The sequence below is a fragment of the Wasmannia auropunctata genome, unplaced genomic scaffold (assembly GCF_000956235.1).
Source record: "Wasmannia auropunctata unplaced genomic scaffold, wasmannia.A_1.0 LD336116.1, whole genome shotgun sequence".
Lineage (NCBI taxonomy): Eukaryota > Metazoa > Arthropoda > Insecta > Hymenoptera > Formicidae > Wasmannia > Wasmannia auropunctata.
In genome coordinates, this window is record NW_012026774.1 from 3,161,455 (window position 1) to 3,177,320 (window position 15,866).

At 40.1% G+C, this 15,866-nt stretch overlaps 1 protein-coding gene across 1 annotated transcript in view; it reads left to right on the forward strand.

The window, feature by feature from the left end:
• The window catches only part of LOC105448422 (patronin), a 48,204-nt gene that overhangs the window by 26,789 nt on the left and 5,549 nt on the right, over window positions 1–15,866 (forward strand). Inside the window, exons 3-23 of the mRNA XM_011686952.1 lie at window positions 2,295–2,510; window positions 2,759–3,213; window positions 3,362–3,477; window positions 4,258–4,368; window positions 4,471–4,533; window positions 5,764–5,845; window positions 6,009–6,225; window positions 6,338–6,878; window positions 7,064–7,230; window positions 8,878–9,057; window positions 10,394–10,527; window positions 10,614–10,767; window positions 10,843–11,041; window positions 11,371–11,606; window positions 12,580–12,754; window positions 12,997–13,277; window positions 13,439–13,735; window positions 13,857–14,093; window positions 14,174–14,351; window positions 14,960–15,082; window positions 15,668–15,763. Coding sequence (XP_011685254.1) covers window positions 2,295–2,510; window positions 2,759–3,213; window positions 3,362–3,477; window positions 4,258–4,368; window positions 4,471–4,533; window positions 5,764–5,845; window positions 6,009–6,225; window positions 6,338–6,878; window positions 7,064–7,230; window positions 8,878–9,057; window positions 10,394–10,527; window positions 10,614–10,767; window positions 10,843–11,041; window positions 11,371–11,606; window positions 12,580–12,754; window positions 12,997–13,277; window positions 13,439–13,735; window positions 13,857–14,093; window positions 14,174–14,351; window positions 14,960–15,082; window positions 15,668–15,763 — 4,258 coding nt within the window. The remainder of the gene's footprint in view (window positions 1–2,294; window positions 2,511–2,758; window positions 3,214–3,361; window positions 3,478–4,257; window positions 4,369–4,470; window positions 4,534–5,763; window positions 5,846–6,008; window positions 6,226–6,337; window positions 6,879–7,063; window positions 7,231–8,877; window positions 9,058–10,393; window positions 10,528–10,613; window positions 10,768–10,842; window positions 11,042–11,370; window positions 11,607–12,579; window positions 12,755–12,996; window positions 13,278–13,438; window positions 13,736–13,856; window positions 14,094–14,173; window positions 14,352–14,959; window positions 15,083–15,667; window positions 15,764–15,866) is intronic.

The following is a 15,866-nucleotide window of genomic DNA, read 5'->3' on the forward strand; positions in this document are numbered from 1 at the left end:
CTCCCACAGCTGAAGTTCCGTGAAACTTTACGAAAAGTGAACTTTGTACTCCCCTCCCGCGAGGGGATAATGTCTGTCAGTCGACGTCTGTTTATACGAAACGTATTCGGGGAAACTTTCCGCGAAAGAGAATCTGATTTATAGAATGCGTGCCATGTATATGAGCTGCTTGTTTTAACTGTAATTTTCTACGAAACTTGAAAATTGCTTTTAAAACAGTGTTCTCGCTGTCCGCGATGAAATGATAAGGTAACATGATATGTCAACTCTCAACAAATCGTATCGAGATTCTGCCGGGATCTGTTCGCTCTTTGAAGATACGAGTCGTCGCGACGACATAAGGGAACTCGATTATCCTTGTGAAGTACGTCGGGACGACTTGTGAAAAATACTTTCCTTTTCCGCGAAATACCCGTGTGTGAGAATTACGTCAAAGTACTTTCTATTAGAAGTACATTTCTTTGACGGTTACGGAAGTATATCAGAATATTCGAACGCGGAATTTTCCCTTTTACGTTAGTCGTTATTACATAAGAACTGTATGTTCATATTCTTTTATATTCTCTCTCCCACCTGGGCATTGCTGATTGAAGAGCAAACGTATTTCAGCCGCACGTATGAAAGCTCAGGATGTTTTTGTAACGTCCGAGAAGAGCATCTCTTTTTTCTTGAAACCAATGCTTGAAAAATATTTTCGTACTTTGCGAAAACGCGATCTTTACGCGAAGATTATTGCAAGTTAAATCTCTTCGTAATCATAAAAGCGCCTTCCGCGGAAACGTGCGTGTTTGTAAAAATAAGGAAGCTTAAATATTCTCATGAAATAAAGACGAGGTAGGCACTCAGGTATACGCGAACTTACACATCTGCAGTTTAAGGATCATAAATATTAAACGGCTTAGAAAGGAAACTAAGGATAAACTGCAGTGTAATTTCTTTTGCACGGAGACGACTAACGATCGCCCACTATATATTTTTACGTCGTATTTGTTTCTCATTCGCTTCTTCGCGCACCGACAATATAATTATATTTATTAGACCGACAGTACGCCAGGAGAATCCTGATCCTTACTATCTTTCAATTATCTTCGCTTCGCGTATTTTTTTCTATCGTTCGTTCAGCAACTTCGCGCAAAAACTTTTACAGATCCTCCTTTCGATATTTCGTCCACATTGCAGTCTTCCTGCAACGCGAAGCGAACATTCCTCGCTTCAACGTTGCTCTATTAATTGCTCGTCTAATCGGTTGCTCGTTTAATCTGACAGTATCTTTGTTGAAGTAATATTTCACGAAATATTATATTTAAATGCGAATCTAGAGAATTTCGGAGTTGTTTGATCATAAAAATTGATTAAATTAATTTTAACCAAATAAACTTTTTAGAAGAGAAAATATTTTTCTTCTTTAAGAAAGAAATAAAGGTCTATTATTTCTGTGTTTATTATTTTATCACTCACACTCTTATCGGTATGAACTTATATAAAAAAAATATTTTATTTTAATTTTATTATATAAAAAAAATTAAAGAATAACAGAAGAAGCAACATGAAAATGATAAGTAGTATTTTATGTATAAAATTTCAGTTTATTTGGTTCTTTGTTCGTCGTTTTTTCTTCTTCATTCTTCGGTCTTTTTGCTTCGCTGATCAATTCGCTTTCTGGAGAAGTCTTCATGGTGAATTGAGTGTCTGATCTTGTCGGCTACCTCAGATACTAGCTGCTACTCGAAATGAAGCTTTCCTTCGACACGATCGACCATAATCATCGCAAAAACCGAACAAAACATCATTGTGAAGACAAGGTCGTTCTTCCTCTCCGTTTCCTTCGAACTCGATCATCTGTAGCACTTTCACCGTGCTAAATTCTTTAGACAGAAAAATTTTTCATATAATTTATTATCTTAAATATTGTTTAATTATTTGAAGCTTAAAATTATTAGTACATAAAAAAAATTATAAAAATTCTGTCGGCTTCTTCGCGTTATTTAAATTTATTGAATAGAATTTATGTATTTAAAATCTCTAGATTTTAACTGATCGAACAGCATTGACATAATAAAAAATAATACTTATATATAAAATAGTATATTATTATTATTAGATAAGTAACTTCATTTTTATTATTTCTAATTGTATTTCTATTTTATTAGTAGGGTAATTTATGTAGTTTTAATTAATCTAGATTTATTTTGTTCTAATTAATCGCACAATTATTCAAACGTACAAATTCAGTTATTTAGCATTTAAATCGTACAAATACCTGTTATTTTAGAGATAAATTTTGATGTTTGCAGGAACAAGAGCATTTGAAACCGCAGATCGTACACGCGCTTTCCAATGCGGAGCTCTACTGCCTCGCGCTGGCCAACATATACTCGGATCCTAACTATCACAACCAGAATCACTACGGGATCCTGCAAGCCCTGGCCAGGAAAGGCGTCTACGTCGCGGAGCAGAACAATACTCAGCTCACCGAAACGATCCTCATTCAAAATTCACCACTCAAGATGGTAAGCTTACCTACCAGTGTATCTACAGGTAACGTATCTTACAGTTGCATGTTTCCTCTTTTCCAAGACATTTGAGCATCATTCAAATGTCAAGAAATGGCAATCTGAAATTGTTGAAATATATAATTGGTACTCGTCATGATATCTTTAGAAACTACATAAATCCTATTATATAAATGCTTTTTTACTACAACAGATAGCATAAAATTATTTTAGTTAATGCTAATAATATCTGTATCTCGTTACAGTCCGCGCATATGGCTGTGATAGAAGGCCTGATGGTCTTGTACGCGAAGGAGGTGGTGACGGGGGACCGGGTGGCCTCGGCGATACGACGGTTCGACCCCCAGGCCGAGGTGGATGTACCGTCGGATCACGAGAAGGGCCTCCTGCTCTGGATCAATCACGCGTCGCACGCGCTAATCGCCAAGATTCAGAGCGAGGAGGGTGGCGGCGACAAGACGCGGCTGCCCGAGTTACCCGCTGCCAAGGACTTTCAGTCCCTGTGCGACGGCGTCGGCCTGGCAGCCGTCGTCGCTTTCTACTGTCCCGGCGAACTCAACTGGATGGAGATCAGGGTGTCGAAGAGACCCTCGGTAGCGGACGCACTGCACAATCTATCCCTGGTGCACGCGTTCTGCATCAAATGCCTGCCGTACTCGATTTTCCACATGCAGCCCGAGGACGTCACGTATATGAGAGGGTGCGTTAGCCTAAATTAAATTCGAAATTGTATCGCGCGGGAATATAATGAATATTTTACAAATTTTGTACAGCATATGCTGTTTTTTTTGGAAAAGATAATTATTAGCTGTTCCTGCTCTTTTTATTATCCTCATCGTAATTTTTAGATCGATGAAGCAGAATCTAGTGGTCTTTCTGACTGATATGTACAACGTCCTGGAGATTCATCCGGCGAAATGCGTTCGTTATCCTGGTGAGGAGCGGGCGATGCAATACCTAGATGGTACGTAGACGTTTTTCTGGAATGAGATTGTCTATTAGAAGTCAGATTTGCGCGACAATATGTGGTACACCCGAGCTATACTTGACTCAATGAGAGCGAAAGCGAGAGAAAGAGAGAGGAATCGTGAAAATTGGTGGTGGATAAATGTGATTGGTGGAGGCTGCTGTACTTTTACACACACTGGACTTTTATATACCCGTTCTATTATTTATTTTATTATTTTCCTCCATGAAAAACCCATTACTATTGCAGGGAACGTGCGAGTATTATATGTACAATATATATATTTAATAATTTTATTCTAAATTATAAACTAATGGAATTAATTCAATATCGTGAAATAATTTAAATAAATTAATCGTCAATGCTGAATATCGATGAGGAAATGTTGCCTGCAATTGTAACGGTATCACGCTTTTTATCAGTGTCAATACACACACTCGATATCCCAGCCTCTTGGATCCGGGTTTCCCCTCCCCCGAGAGCAGCGACTAATTATATTATTTCCATTCGATTATTCAATTGGTCTTTTTTGCGAATACGAACAACAATGAGGTCGCCGCTGCAACGGGCAAAGAGATATGATGTTACCAGCCAAACTTACGAACTTACAACCTCCACACACGCAGCACTTAATCTACAACTGTAATATTTCCGTATATTTTCTATGGCGTAACTTCTTCTTGACGCTTGACACGACAACGCTATCCTCGCCTTCTTCTTTCGTCAACCTCCGGTTGTCCATGAACCACACGATACGGCGCGGCGATACGGGTGCAGCCTGCCCGCGCAATAGTCATGGCGTAGCTCATAAGAGAAGTCTGCCACAGTCTATAGCTCCGATACCTGATCTGAGAAGCAACCTCTCCATATCCGCGCCAGGTTTCACAGGTATCCATACGTTACGACACAAAGAATCAATCTCATGTCTACTAGGTGGTCGTCTACTTTTCGCGTTCCCGGGACTAGCATTGCCGTTTTTTTTTTTTTTAGAGTGTCTCGAAGGGATCGACGACTTCATGGTCGCCTTGTCGCGTTATCAGTCATGTATGTGCTAGGTCATCTACGTTAATTTTTAATGTGACGCACACTTATCCAATTATAAACAGTGTATAAACATAATAAAATATAACATTTGTAACTACAATTGTCGTTAATGTCTTATTTAAGATACGCTATTAAATTCTAGAATTTAATAGCAGTATTTAGTTTTATCAATCTTTATCAACATATCATTTCTGGATATAAAAGTGTGCATATATTGAAAAAAATTTTAATTTTTATGTTGCTTTGGAAAAAATTTATTGTTATTGAGAGATTAAATTTATCTATAAAAAAAAGAGAAAGACAATAACGTACGGTTTTACCAATAACTCTGCGTTTTAAATACTAAAAAGAAACACGTGATCCCGTTGGACTAATCACTTAGTGAAGTTCATGAAATTATGAGGAGCACTGCTTTTTACTAATCACATATTGTTTGCATTTCATTCATGATCATTATCGTGAGAGCATAGATATATATTATTCCCTCCTTCCCCGGGAACAGACCTGCATGTGAATCGCATAACTTTGCGACACGATCATTGGCTGCCTGGCGCTTGCATTGGATTCATTGGCTTTTCATCTTACATTGATTTTGCATGAGATTTTTGAGATCGTATGCGCTGCTACCCAGTCACTGTCAGCGAGAAAGATGAGAAACTTCGTCGTCGTTTCATTTAAGGTCCACTCCATGTTTAGTTAGTACGATTACGTTGCGACGTTGTATTCGTATTTTTGTCCATGGTGCCATTTTGGTTTATGATTTATCATGTACCGTGCTGTTTGTTTTACGTTTTGTTCATTTTCAGATTTGACACTCTACGACAAAAAATAGAGAATTAGAATATTAGTTTGTAGCGTGACTTTATATATGTATATATATCTTCGTACGGATATTTCCTCTCAAAATGTATGACATAGACTTTTCCGTTAACATTTTGATCCTTGGAATTTGCACAAGTCGAAATTCCCCTGCGTTATCGATCGACTTCCGTCGCTGTATACTCTTTCACATTGAATTCATTTTACTGGTAATACGAAATAATTCACATGGGAATTTCACATTGTGCCCTTAAATAATCCGTTGCGTAAGCTTTATTTAACGTAAAGTGTAAATTTATTATCTGTTGAGCATCTTATCGTTCCTTCTTGAATATAGTCTGAGTGATGAATGAACCTCCTCATCCAATTAAATGAAAAATGTGGACAGGCAATCGATTCATCGTTAAATTATCTTTCCAGTTACGAAGTCAACATCAAGCAACACTGTGAAGAAGTCGCAATCTTTGCAACAGACTGCCGAGAGTCACCCGTACGATGACAGGTATGCGTCGTCATGTTTGACGGATATTCCAAGTATATTCCAAGGCAAAATATATGCCTGCTATCTTATAGAATTTGTTAATAAATGTTGCAAATGTAGTTGGAAGTTTGAAAAAATTTATATATGTATTTCGTAGAAATCAAGTTTTTAGTTTCTCTTGCAGGCGCGCAGGTAGCGAAGAGAATTTCGTAGTGCATCGCGGCAAAGGCATTCCCACGCTGAGCTCCGTAGTCGATGAGAAGTCCGGCAGAACTGAAGCCGCTGGTCGGCCGAGCAATTGGGAGGAACAGCGACGGAGCTCCTACGCCGGGCGTCGCTCCAGACGGAACAGCATCACGGACGACTCCCAGTTAACCATCGAGAACTTCGGCGGGTCTCAGGTATGTTGGCCGCGCGCGGAGCGCGACGTGTCGTCGCACGAGGAGGACTTTAGCGCGGGAGGATTGTCTCGAGGCGGACAAGCGGTGTGACCGAGTGATTTCTTTTATCCAGGATAATTTACACAATTTTGGTAGAAATCCGGATAAAGAGCTAAGCGCGCACACCGGCAAGCGAACCGCCGCCGAGCCGACGTTGCCCGCGCGATCCAGCGTTCAGGATGTGTACGGCAGCGGCGTGCAGCACATAATCGCGGACAACGGTTACGGCGGCGGCGAGGAGCCGCCGAGGCTGCGACGGCAGGCGTCCAACAGCAGCCTGGATACCGTCGCTCTCCGGCAAATCTTACATTCCAGCGCAGAGAACGACAGCGGTGCGGACGGCGGTGGCGGTGGCGGTGGCGGTGGCGGTGGCGGTGGCGATGGCCCCCCCACGAAGTTTGCCAGTTTCGCGAATCTGAGTAGGCAGAGCTCGGAAAAAGGGATCAATTTCACGTATACGGAACAGGACGACGCTAAATTGAACAGGAAACACGGCCAGAGTAATGGCAACGGGAACAGCGAGAAGAAAACGACGTTCGCCACTCTGCCAAACACAACCACGTGGCAGCAGCAGAGCAACCAGCAGTCGCAGCAGATGGAACAACATTCTATCGGTAAGCTGTTAAAGTGGGAGAAAAAAATTTGGAAGTTTGAAAAATTGATTAGAGAAAATGTCATGGATAACGCATGCATTCATCTGTGTCATTAATGAAACTGAGTTTGCGGCAAGAATATGTATTATTTAATTCTATTCGCGTCTCCAACTGGAATTACTGAAAAAAATAAAATCTGGTGTTAGATGAGAACGGCGGTAATACCGTAATGGCCTCGCAGCTGAATAATATACGACTGAAGCTCGAAGAGAAGCGACGGCACATAGAGAACGAGAAGCGGAGGATGGAAGTTGTTATGTCGAAACAACGGCAAAAAGTGGGGAAGGCCGCCTTCCTGCAGGCGGTCACGAAGGTAAAAATACAATGGATTATACAATGGGATTATACTCCAAACATAATTTAGGAAGATCGCATAATACACATTGACCTACTTGAACATCATTACCGTCATCAGTTCTGCGTATCAGTTCTACATATACATCATTGTTATAGTCAGATCACTTCAATGATTTGCTCCTTTGACAAAAGAGAAAGATGTAGGACGATACGGATAATATAACTTGATTACGAATTACGGGGAATGTTGTGAATTTTATCGGGACACAACATCGAGATCTGCCATGCTGTGTGACAGCTATTTTTCGAATCTAGGCACGGGTGTTTAGTATAGAGCAAATAGTATGTACAAAGAGTGTACTATATCTCAGAAAGTACAAAGTTTCTTTTTCTTCCGCCTTCCATTTACGTTTTTCATGTCATATATATATATATATATATTTCTGATTGTAATTATATCCCGATTGTGTTTGATATTGCTTGTACATATAAACGAAAGTACATCAGTTGAATCTGTAGTATTTTATTGGTAAAGTACGTGGATGTAAGATATATGAATGCTCAATTTCAGGCAACGATCGTAATATGTTTGTAAACTCATATGTTTATCTTTTATTTAGACCTAATCGTGTAGATCATCGTTTTGATCGCTTTGGTTGTACATAGTAGGATCTTATCTCCTCCTTGTTTGCGCCTTAAATAATCTCGGTTGCCATGGTTGTCTTAACACAATTCTCTTTCTGACATTTCAGCTATACTTGATGGTAAGCGCATGCTGACGCACTAAATTTTTGCATTATAACAGGATTGAACATTTCTATTTGAATCACGTTTTCGAACAGGAATTATTAAGTTTAAGTTTGTTAAGCAATTTTTATTTATATATAGCACATATTATTCCTTGTTGAAAAGATACCGATATATCTTGGAACTCGAGCAATTAATATCATTCAGTTATTTCAGTTGCGCATGGATAAATTCTTTTATTCTTAAATGTAATCTTTCATTTCTTTCTTAACGTTCGTTTTAGCTCCAAAGTATTGATAGAGTTGTGAATGCATTGAGTTTCAAAGTATTCGAGGAAGGTAGATTCTTGTTTAAAGCACTGCATGCTGTTTTATGAACACATTCCGTCGAGAGAGAGAGTAATGAGTTTATAAGTATGAAAATTACGAAATATAGATGAAAGTTTTAAGTTGAAACGTTTTAAATGTGATATACTAGTCAAGGTGCTAATCGCGTGTAACCTTTGTATTGATTATATCAGTATCATGACCCTTTTATAGAATCAATACTATACATATCACATGAAATTGTATATATATTAATGTTTAGAAACGATATATATATATATATATATATATATATATATATATATATCCACGCATATACACATGATTAATTTTCTTTTCTTTTTTTTTTACATTTACAATTCCGAACGAGATAGTATGAATACTGCGTGCTCGTAGTTTAAGTCAATTGTTTATTGTTGTTTAATTAAGTATGATTTGCGAGCCACTCTGGATGGGCTTTGGCACTTATCGCGCTTGAATGTAACGTGACCTTTGGCCGCGGGCAGATACTCCCGCACCGTGGTGTTTGGTGGTGATTTGGTGGCGGACTCTGAGTACTTAACAAGGCACGCTGGTTGGGCTGGTTGCAGGGTAAGGTTAAATCTCCCTCTTCGTCAACGTCCGGGGGGGAGAGCCCGGCCGAGACAGTCGGTCCCCCCACTCCTGTCACCTCCGGATCTTCCGGGGCGACCCCGACGAGCGTTTCCGAGGCGTCCTCTGTACCCCAACAACCCCTTCAAGAAAAACCACAGAGACCCTTCTCGCTCAAGGTACGATATATCACCAGCAAGTGTTTCAGTGTAGGCCAGAGAAACCCCCGCGTTAAGAGACTTATCTTTATTATTTTCTAGAAGATTATTTATATTACGCGCTTATGTGAATGGCTTTCGATACATCGATCATACGATTCTTTTTTTCTTCCCTGCTGTAGCGAGAGAGCACAGTAAGGAAAGTGATTATCTTCCCTGTAGATGTTTAGCGAAACTAAACGGGCGTGACAATGCTACGAGATGTATAGCCGCTTTTGTATATCCACCCCCTTCCCCTTCAAAGATTACTTTTGATAAACGGATCATGTTATTTTGCTTCTTGACGCTTCTTTTACATTATAAGAAAACGAAACCTTGCCTCAAGATGTACGCCTACGACAGACGTATTTTATAATGATATGCGGAGCCACTTAAGGATATTTTCGTTGCTCCTCTGGCACGCATGGTGCAATACTAAACACTCCTTGGAAAAATATAGTAGCGCTATATTTATGTACTTACACTTACATCTGTGTTCGGTGACGGCTACTAAGATTCAATTTGATAAATTAATACGATTTCTCTTTTCCACTAACAGAACAAATTTTACATGTAAATATGTCTCTCTAACGGATATCTAATTAGCTATATTGCGAAAGTTTAACTTAAGTTTCCGCTCTTCTAATTACTGCTGCTACTTACGGCGGTTGCGGCGAGCCATTAAAATTCGACACCTGTAATTGGTAAACACCTCTCGCATTAAAGCGCCGGAGAACTTGGAGAAATCCAAGAAGCCTTGACATAGTTACATAAGATATTGATCAAACAGACGGATAAATGTTACATATATTGATAGTGTCACCAAGTTTCCGGCCCTTAACTGGATCAAGAATCCGTCCGTGGATCGTCAATTACTACAAACGTAATAATTGAGAAATTAAATCTATCGTCATGTTTTACTCGTGCTTACTTCGGGTAAATATTCGTGTGAATAGCGTCATAAATAATGAGACATTTTATATTATATATATGAAGACACAAGTGCAGGCCCCAGTGATACGCGAATTCGTAGATTCGTACGTCGTCTGTTTCACTTACTTTAATTTTGTAAATTACTCTTTTTTTCTCGTTTTTGTACAAAACATACTACGTATAATAATAAGTACATGCACACACTTTAAACATAATTACAAAAAAGAGGCATTCCAATTATTTTACAATTAATATGATTAGTAAGTTTTTTACACTTAAAAACAAAACGCTAAACAGAATCGAGCATTATCCCTATACACAAATACGCAATCACAGCATCGTAATATCTTTCTGAGACATTCCATCTCTCTGATAATGAATATAGGAAATTAGCGAGGATGTGCGGGACGTCGAGCACAAGTGGTTGGAGCACGACGGTAACGCGCCATTCATCGAGACCAGACGCACTCCGGACATCGAGAATATGGATCCCGAGCAATATCGCCAATCCATAACGCAGTTAGTATTCACTGTTTCATGCCTATGAAAATTACGAGTGAAATCACAGTGGAGTATCATGACACGCGAAATGTTGTCTGTTGCAGAATGAACAGTAGCCTGAGCGAAATTCAAGCGGACATACAGCGTTTGGCGAACCAGCAGAATCAGATTCAGCAGCAGCACCTGATGTCGCAGCATCAGAAACAGATGCAGCAACAGCTTCAGCAGCTGCAGAGTCTCAGTCATCAGCACATGCAAGTGCGTATGCCGGAAGCGCATCCCGCATCGAGTCAGCCGCTGTCAGCCGTCCCTTCTCAAACGTTTGCCTTCCAGACTTACGGAATGCCACCGATGAATCAGTTGGCGTCCAGACTGCAGGATCCGCAGCAGTCGCAGTTCTACTTGCACGATCAGCCGCAAGTGCAGAGGAGAATGTGGGGCCAGCCGGCGCCCGCCCAGAGTCTGGCCAACGAAATGGCCGCGGTGGGCTACCAGCAGTCTATGGATTCGCGGTTTAGCCCTCAACCTGCCAGTACGTAATATTGAATTAATGTAGAATAAATGAAATAATAACAAGAATAGATAATTTATAGTTACAAACAACGAGCTCTATATTGTCAATTTAGTATTGATAAAATACTCGTATATTAATAAATTAATATATAAATTAATAATATTCTTTAGCCACTATTATATGATATTGAAAATTTTTCGAAAGCTGCACGAATCTCAAAGTAATTTTCTTTGACCGGAAAGCTTGGCTGCAGCGTTTGCTTTTTTAGAGAATTAACGGCTGTAATTTTTCCCCCTTTTAATTTGAATACGCTTCAGTAGATTATTTTCTGAATGTCTCTTTCCTAGCTTATCAGCAGGACATGCGCATGTACGCGGATCCAACGAGGACTTGGGCCGCGCCACCCCCGACGCAAAAGGGATTCGTTTTGCACGACACTCAGGAACCAAGGTACCTCAACGGGGATCATAGTCTGTGTAATAATCAAATGAGCCACCCCGGCCCGACCAGCGTCTTTCCAGCGACTTCGTCGCTTTTCAACCAAACACAAGCCACAACTGCTAGTCCACAACATCGTAACACCGTAAGTGTTCCCGTGACTTTACTTTCCGTCGATTTCTCGCGTTCTTTTTACGCACCTATCGATGAAATAGATTTCCCCGAATCGACGAGGATTACACTTTTTTTTTTTTACCACAGTGTCATTTATCACACTCACTCTCTCGCGTCACAATTCTATTTATATTTATACTAAATGGCTTTTCTGCATACAATGCACGCGCGCACGTGACTGCATCAATTTATTACGAAAGACAGAAAGACGGGCGAGACTGTATGCTGCACCCATTCAGCGGCGAGATTGTTGTGTGAGTGAAAAGTTATATAGCTAAACGCTTCGCGATGCGTGCGCCGCCGATCATCAGCTCGATTTGGTCACTTCAATACAAAGGATCGGCCCCGAGCGTGTACGTATATGCATGAGAACCAGTTGATGATGTAATGCACGCTTATAGACGCTTGTTCTTAACACCCAACATGGCAGACGCTACCCACACTGGGGCAGTCTTAGCGCCTAGACGATCGCGTCCGGCTCGGGAGATTTACATTACACCTCTAGACTTCCCTGTGAAGTGACTTGTTGAAATTTAAATAAACATGTACTTCCTCGACTCGGCCGTGGCGACGTCGCGCGATTACCTCACTAAGGTTCGCCCTGGCTGATTTACCTTACTTTTTATGCGTTTGCGTCGCGCTTTTGACAGATACGCGGAAAGAAAATGTTTGTTGAATTATGCGAGAAAATAATGTTGTGCGACAACGGTGCCGTGACAGTGTTCCGTAGATATTATTATTTCTGTACCTCAAATATCAATTTTCTCACTAGAAATCTTGTGTTATACACAACCTTGTGTTGCTATATATGAACCTTTTGTCATCTATTTTTTTAAAGATTCTATTCTGTACAATTTGTGCGTGAGAAAATATTGTTAAGATATTGAATTAATGAGATACATATTTATCTTGTAATCTTATTTGATTATATTTTGCTGTCCTAGGTTCATCGAATAAGTCAGTTAATTAGCGAAAGTCCCGAACCGAAGAGGTCGATTGTACATCACATCCCGATCTCATGTGAAAGTCCGACGGAGAAGAGGCAAGTCACAGCTTTGCATACTCCAGTACCGGCTCCGCCTGTCGATGACATGAAGCCCCAAAATATATCTTTTATCGGTAATTAAGTTTTGTCTTATAACTCTTTATTACATGAAAATGTTACATTTTATACACATATTTATATATATATTTTTTATATTATATATTATATATAATGTTATATATTTTATAATATTTTATATAATTTATATATAATTTATGTAATATATAATATTTCATATATAATTTATATTACTAAATTATTGTAAAAGAAGTTATGAAAATCATCTGTCTTAAACCTTTTTTTTTTTACTTTGAAGGCAACGACGACGATATCGCGCAAGGTATTCGTAACTTGAACATCACGTCGGGTAGTCGCACGTACAGAATACCGTCGCCAACGAGACCCACGATATCGCAGAATTCCTTCCAACCTCACCCGTCGTTGAGGGAGACGGCTTCGTCGCGTTCGGGCACTCCGGATGTCACACCTCTTGATTCCGCGGACGCGAACGAGAAAGGATTCTACATCTCCTTCGACAATGACGCTCCCAAGAAACCGAAACCAACCCTCAGAGTGAAGAGGACGTCTCCTAAAAAGGTGAGCGCATTTTTTTTATTACAAATTTTTGTATATATATTCTCTTATTTTTACTCTTAATTATTTCACTGCTTTCTCTGTTTTGTATCCCTTCGAATCGAATTTTACAATATATATATATAGTATTTCTTAAAAAAGGAAACAATCGATTATTTCTTCAGGAACGAAGCGTATCGTCCTACATCGAGCAGGAGGACTTCACGGTGCGCCCGGAATCGCCTCCTACTAACGCGATAGAGAGGCAGAAACAATTGGAAGCTCAACGCGAATTAGAGCGGGAAAGACTGCGACAAGCCGGCGAGAGGGAACAGCAGAGGCAAGAAATGAGGGACAGGGAGCTCAAACGGGAAATTGAGAGGGAACGACAGAGGGAGAAACAGCGAGACAGCAGTACAGACAGCCGACACGCTTCCGGAGTTGGTCTGGTGATTGGGAATCAACTCACGAATCCCGATCCGGTATGTATTACAATATTGGCCATTTAAACAGCAGTAAATTCTGCATACAGTTACACATTTTTTGTTTTTAATTTTACTTGCAAAACTTTAACATATAAGTTCTAATCAAAACTCTCCGTAGAATTCTATGGACGAGATGGAGAAGAAGAAGGAGAAGATAATGCTGATGTCGCTGCAGAGAAGGCAGAGGCAGGAGGAAATGAAAGAGAGGAAGGAAGTCGAGTCCCAGGCACGTAGGGAACGAGAGAAATTGAAGGCGGAGGAGAGAGCTCGCAAGAAAGAGGAGGAACGACAACGGCGAGCCGCGATCTTGGAGCACCATAAGGTGAAGAAGGCGATAGAGGAAGCGGAGAGAGAGGTAAGTGACATTTCTAACGTTATGACATTATTAAACGGTTAGAAATTAATTTATAACGTAATTTTCATCGCTGCTTCTAGGGTAAGGTAATTGACAAGGAGCTTCTGAATGCAATAAATCCAGCAAAATTACGTAACAAGACTGCATCCGCACGACCGCGGCCCAAAACGATTCACGGAGACGCTGGCGCGGTGTTGGATTCCGGGGCTCTTACACCTAGTCGCGGGAAGAAGGGTTCTTCTTCCAACTTAAGTACAGGTGAGATTGCCGTTAAGTCGCACTTGCAGAAAATGAATAATCTGTCGCAACGATCGATGCTTCTTGGGGATTAAATTTAATGTTGAATCAAAGAAAAAAAAAACGATATGATAGAATGTGAGAAAAATATGTAACATGTTCTCCGCAAGGAGGACAGAAAAATTTATCTCTATTTTCGAATTAATCGCCAAGAAGATGGATCTTTTTAGTTGTTGTGTCGCAAGTGCATTTCCCCATTATAATACCCTAATAGCAACAGTCTCCTCGATGTTGTAATTGCATATTTCCGTAATTTGCATTTATTCATTGCATGGCGAAGATTTTTACGATCAGAGCCGTTTTTTCTCTTTCCGTAATTTTAGCGATGTCTCTTGCTATTGTATTAATTGTTCTTTTCTTTTCCCGTTATAATTGGTTTATTCTTTTTTTTTTTTATGAATTTTCACCCCGACCACATGCTCACGGGCTCCAGATTTTCTCGTCTATGCTAGTTTATCGCCGCGTCAGCGGCTGTCATAGATCGCTCGACGAGTCCCGCGACGCCAAACTAGAATAGTACAGAAAATACCGAGCCGATTGTTTTTTTTGCACTAACACACTTACTGTAGCGTCGCTGACTTCTCCGACGATGAGGCGAGACTACTACCGAGGCTCGCAGGATAGTCTCACTGCTGCCCATCTCGATGACCGACGTTGTTCCGGCCCTCTTTATCGGGGCGGCAGTCTCAGGGGTATGCACCACACACACTCTCTCACCGCGCTTATACAGTACACATCTACAAGTATTTTCTTTCTTTAAAAATTCTGGATATGGATAAGTATCTGCGCGAAATAAGTTAATTTTCTTGTGCACACAGCAAAAGAAAGAGTAACGACATATAATACTTTGTGAATCAATCTGAACTTGAAACAAGATATTATGCGCAACAAGATTATGTAGATCAAGAAAATTGAAAAGTGTTAATTCAAATTTAACAACGACAGTGGTATTAAAATCTTTAAGGATAAAAATCTCTTTCACAAAAGAGAATTCAATTTTGTGAGAAGTAATAATTGACAAAATGAGATGTCTACGTAATTCACAATGTGTTCTTTCACAACACGTTCAGTTTAGTGCACTTCTTTCCGTTTTTCAATTTGGCATGTCATCTTGTTTTTCGATATCTGTAACTTGATGTTTAATGAGTAGCAAGCGGCTGAGAACTTACTCGGTATAGCTATATATATATACATATATATATATATTCATAAGTAGCATAAAACCTATGAATAGAATTGAAAGATCGAATTGTAATAGAGATACCCCGTTTTTTTAGTATCTTCCGTAGATTCGCCCGACGACGGTAGGGGATCCTCGCCTTGCCGCAGCGTGAATCAGCTCGGTCGACGCGGCTCCTACAAGACCTCCAGAGGTGGGTTCGATGTTGCTTTACAGTTTACCGCGGGAATGCCGCAGGCTCTCTGTATCGATTGTTCGTTTTTTAAACGTTTTTTGGCTTGACGAAAGTAGACTCA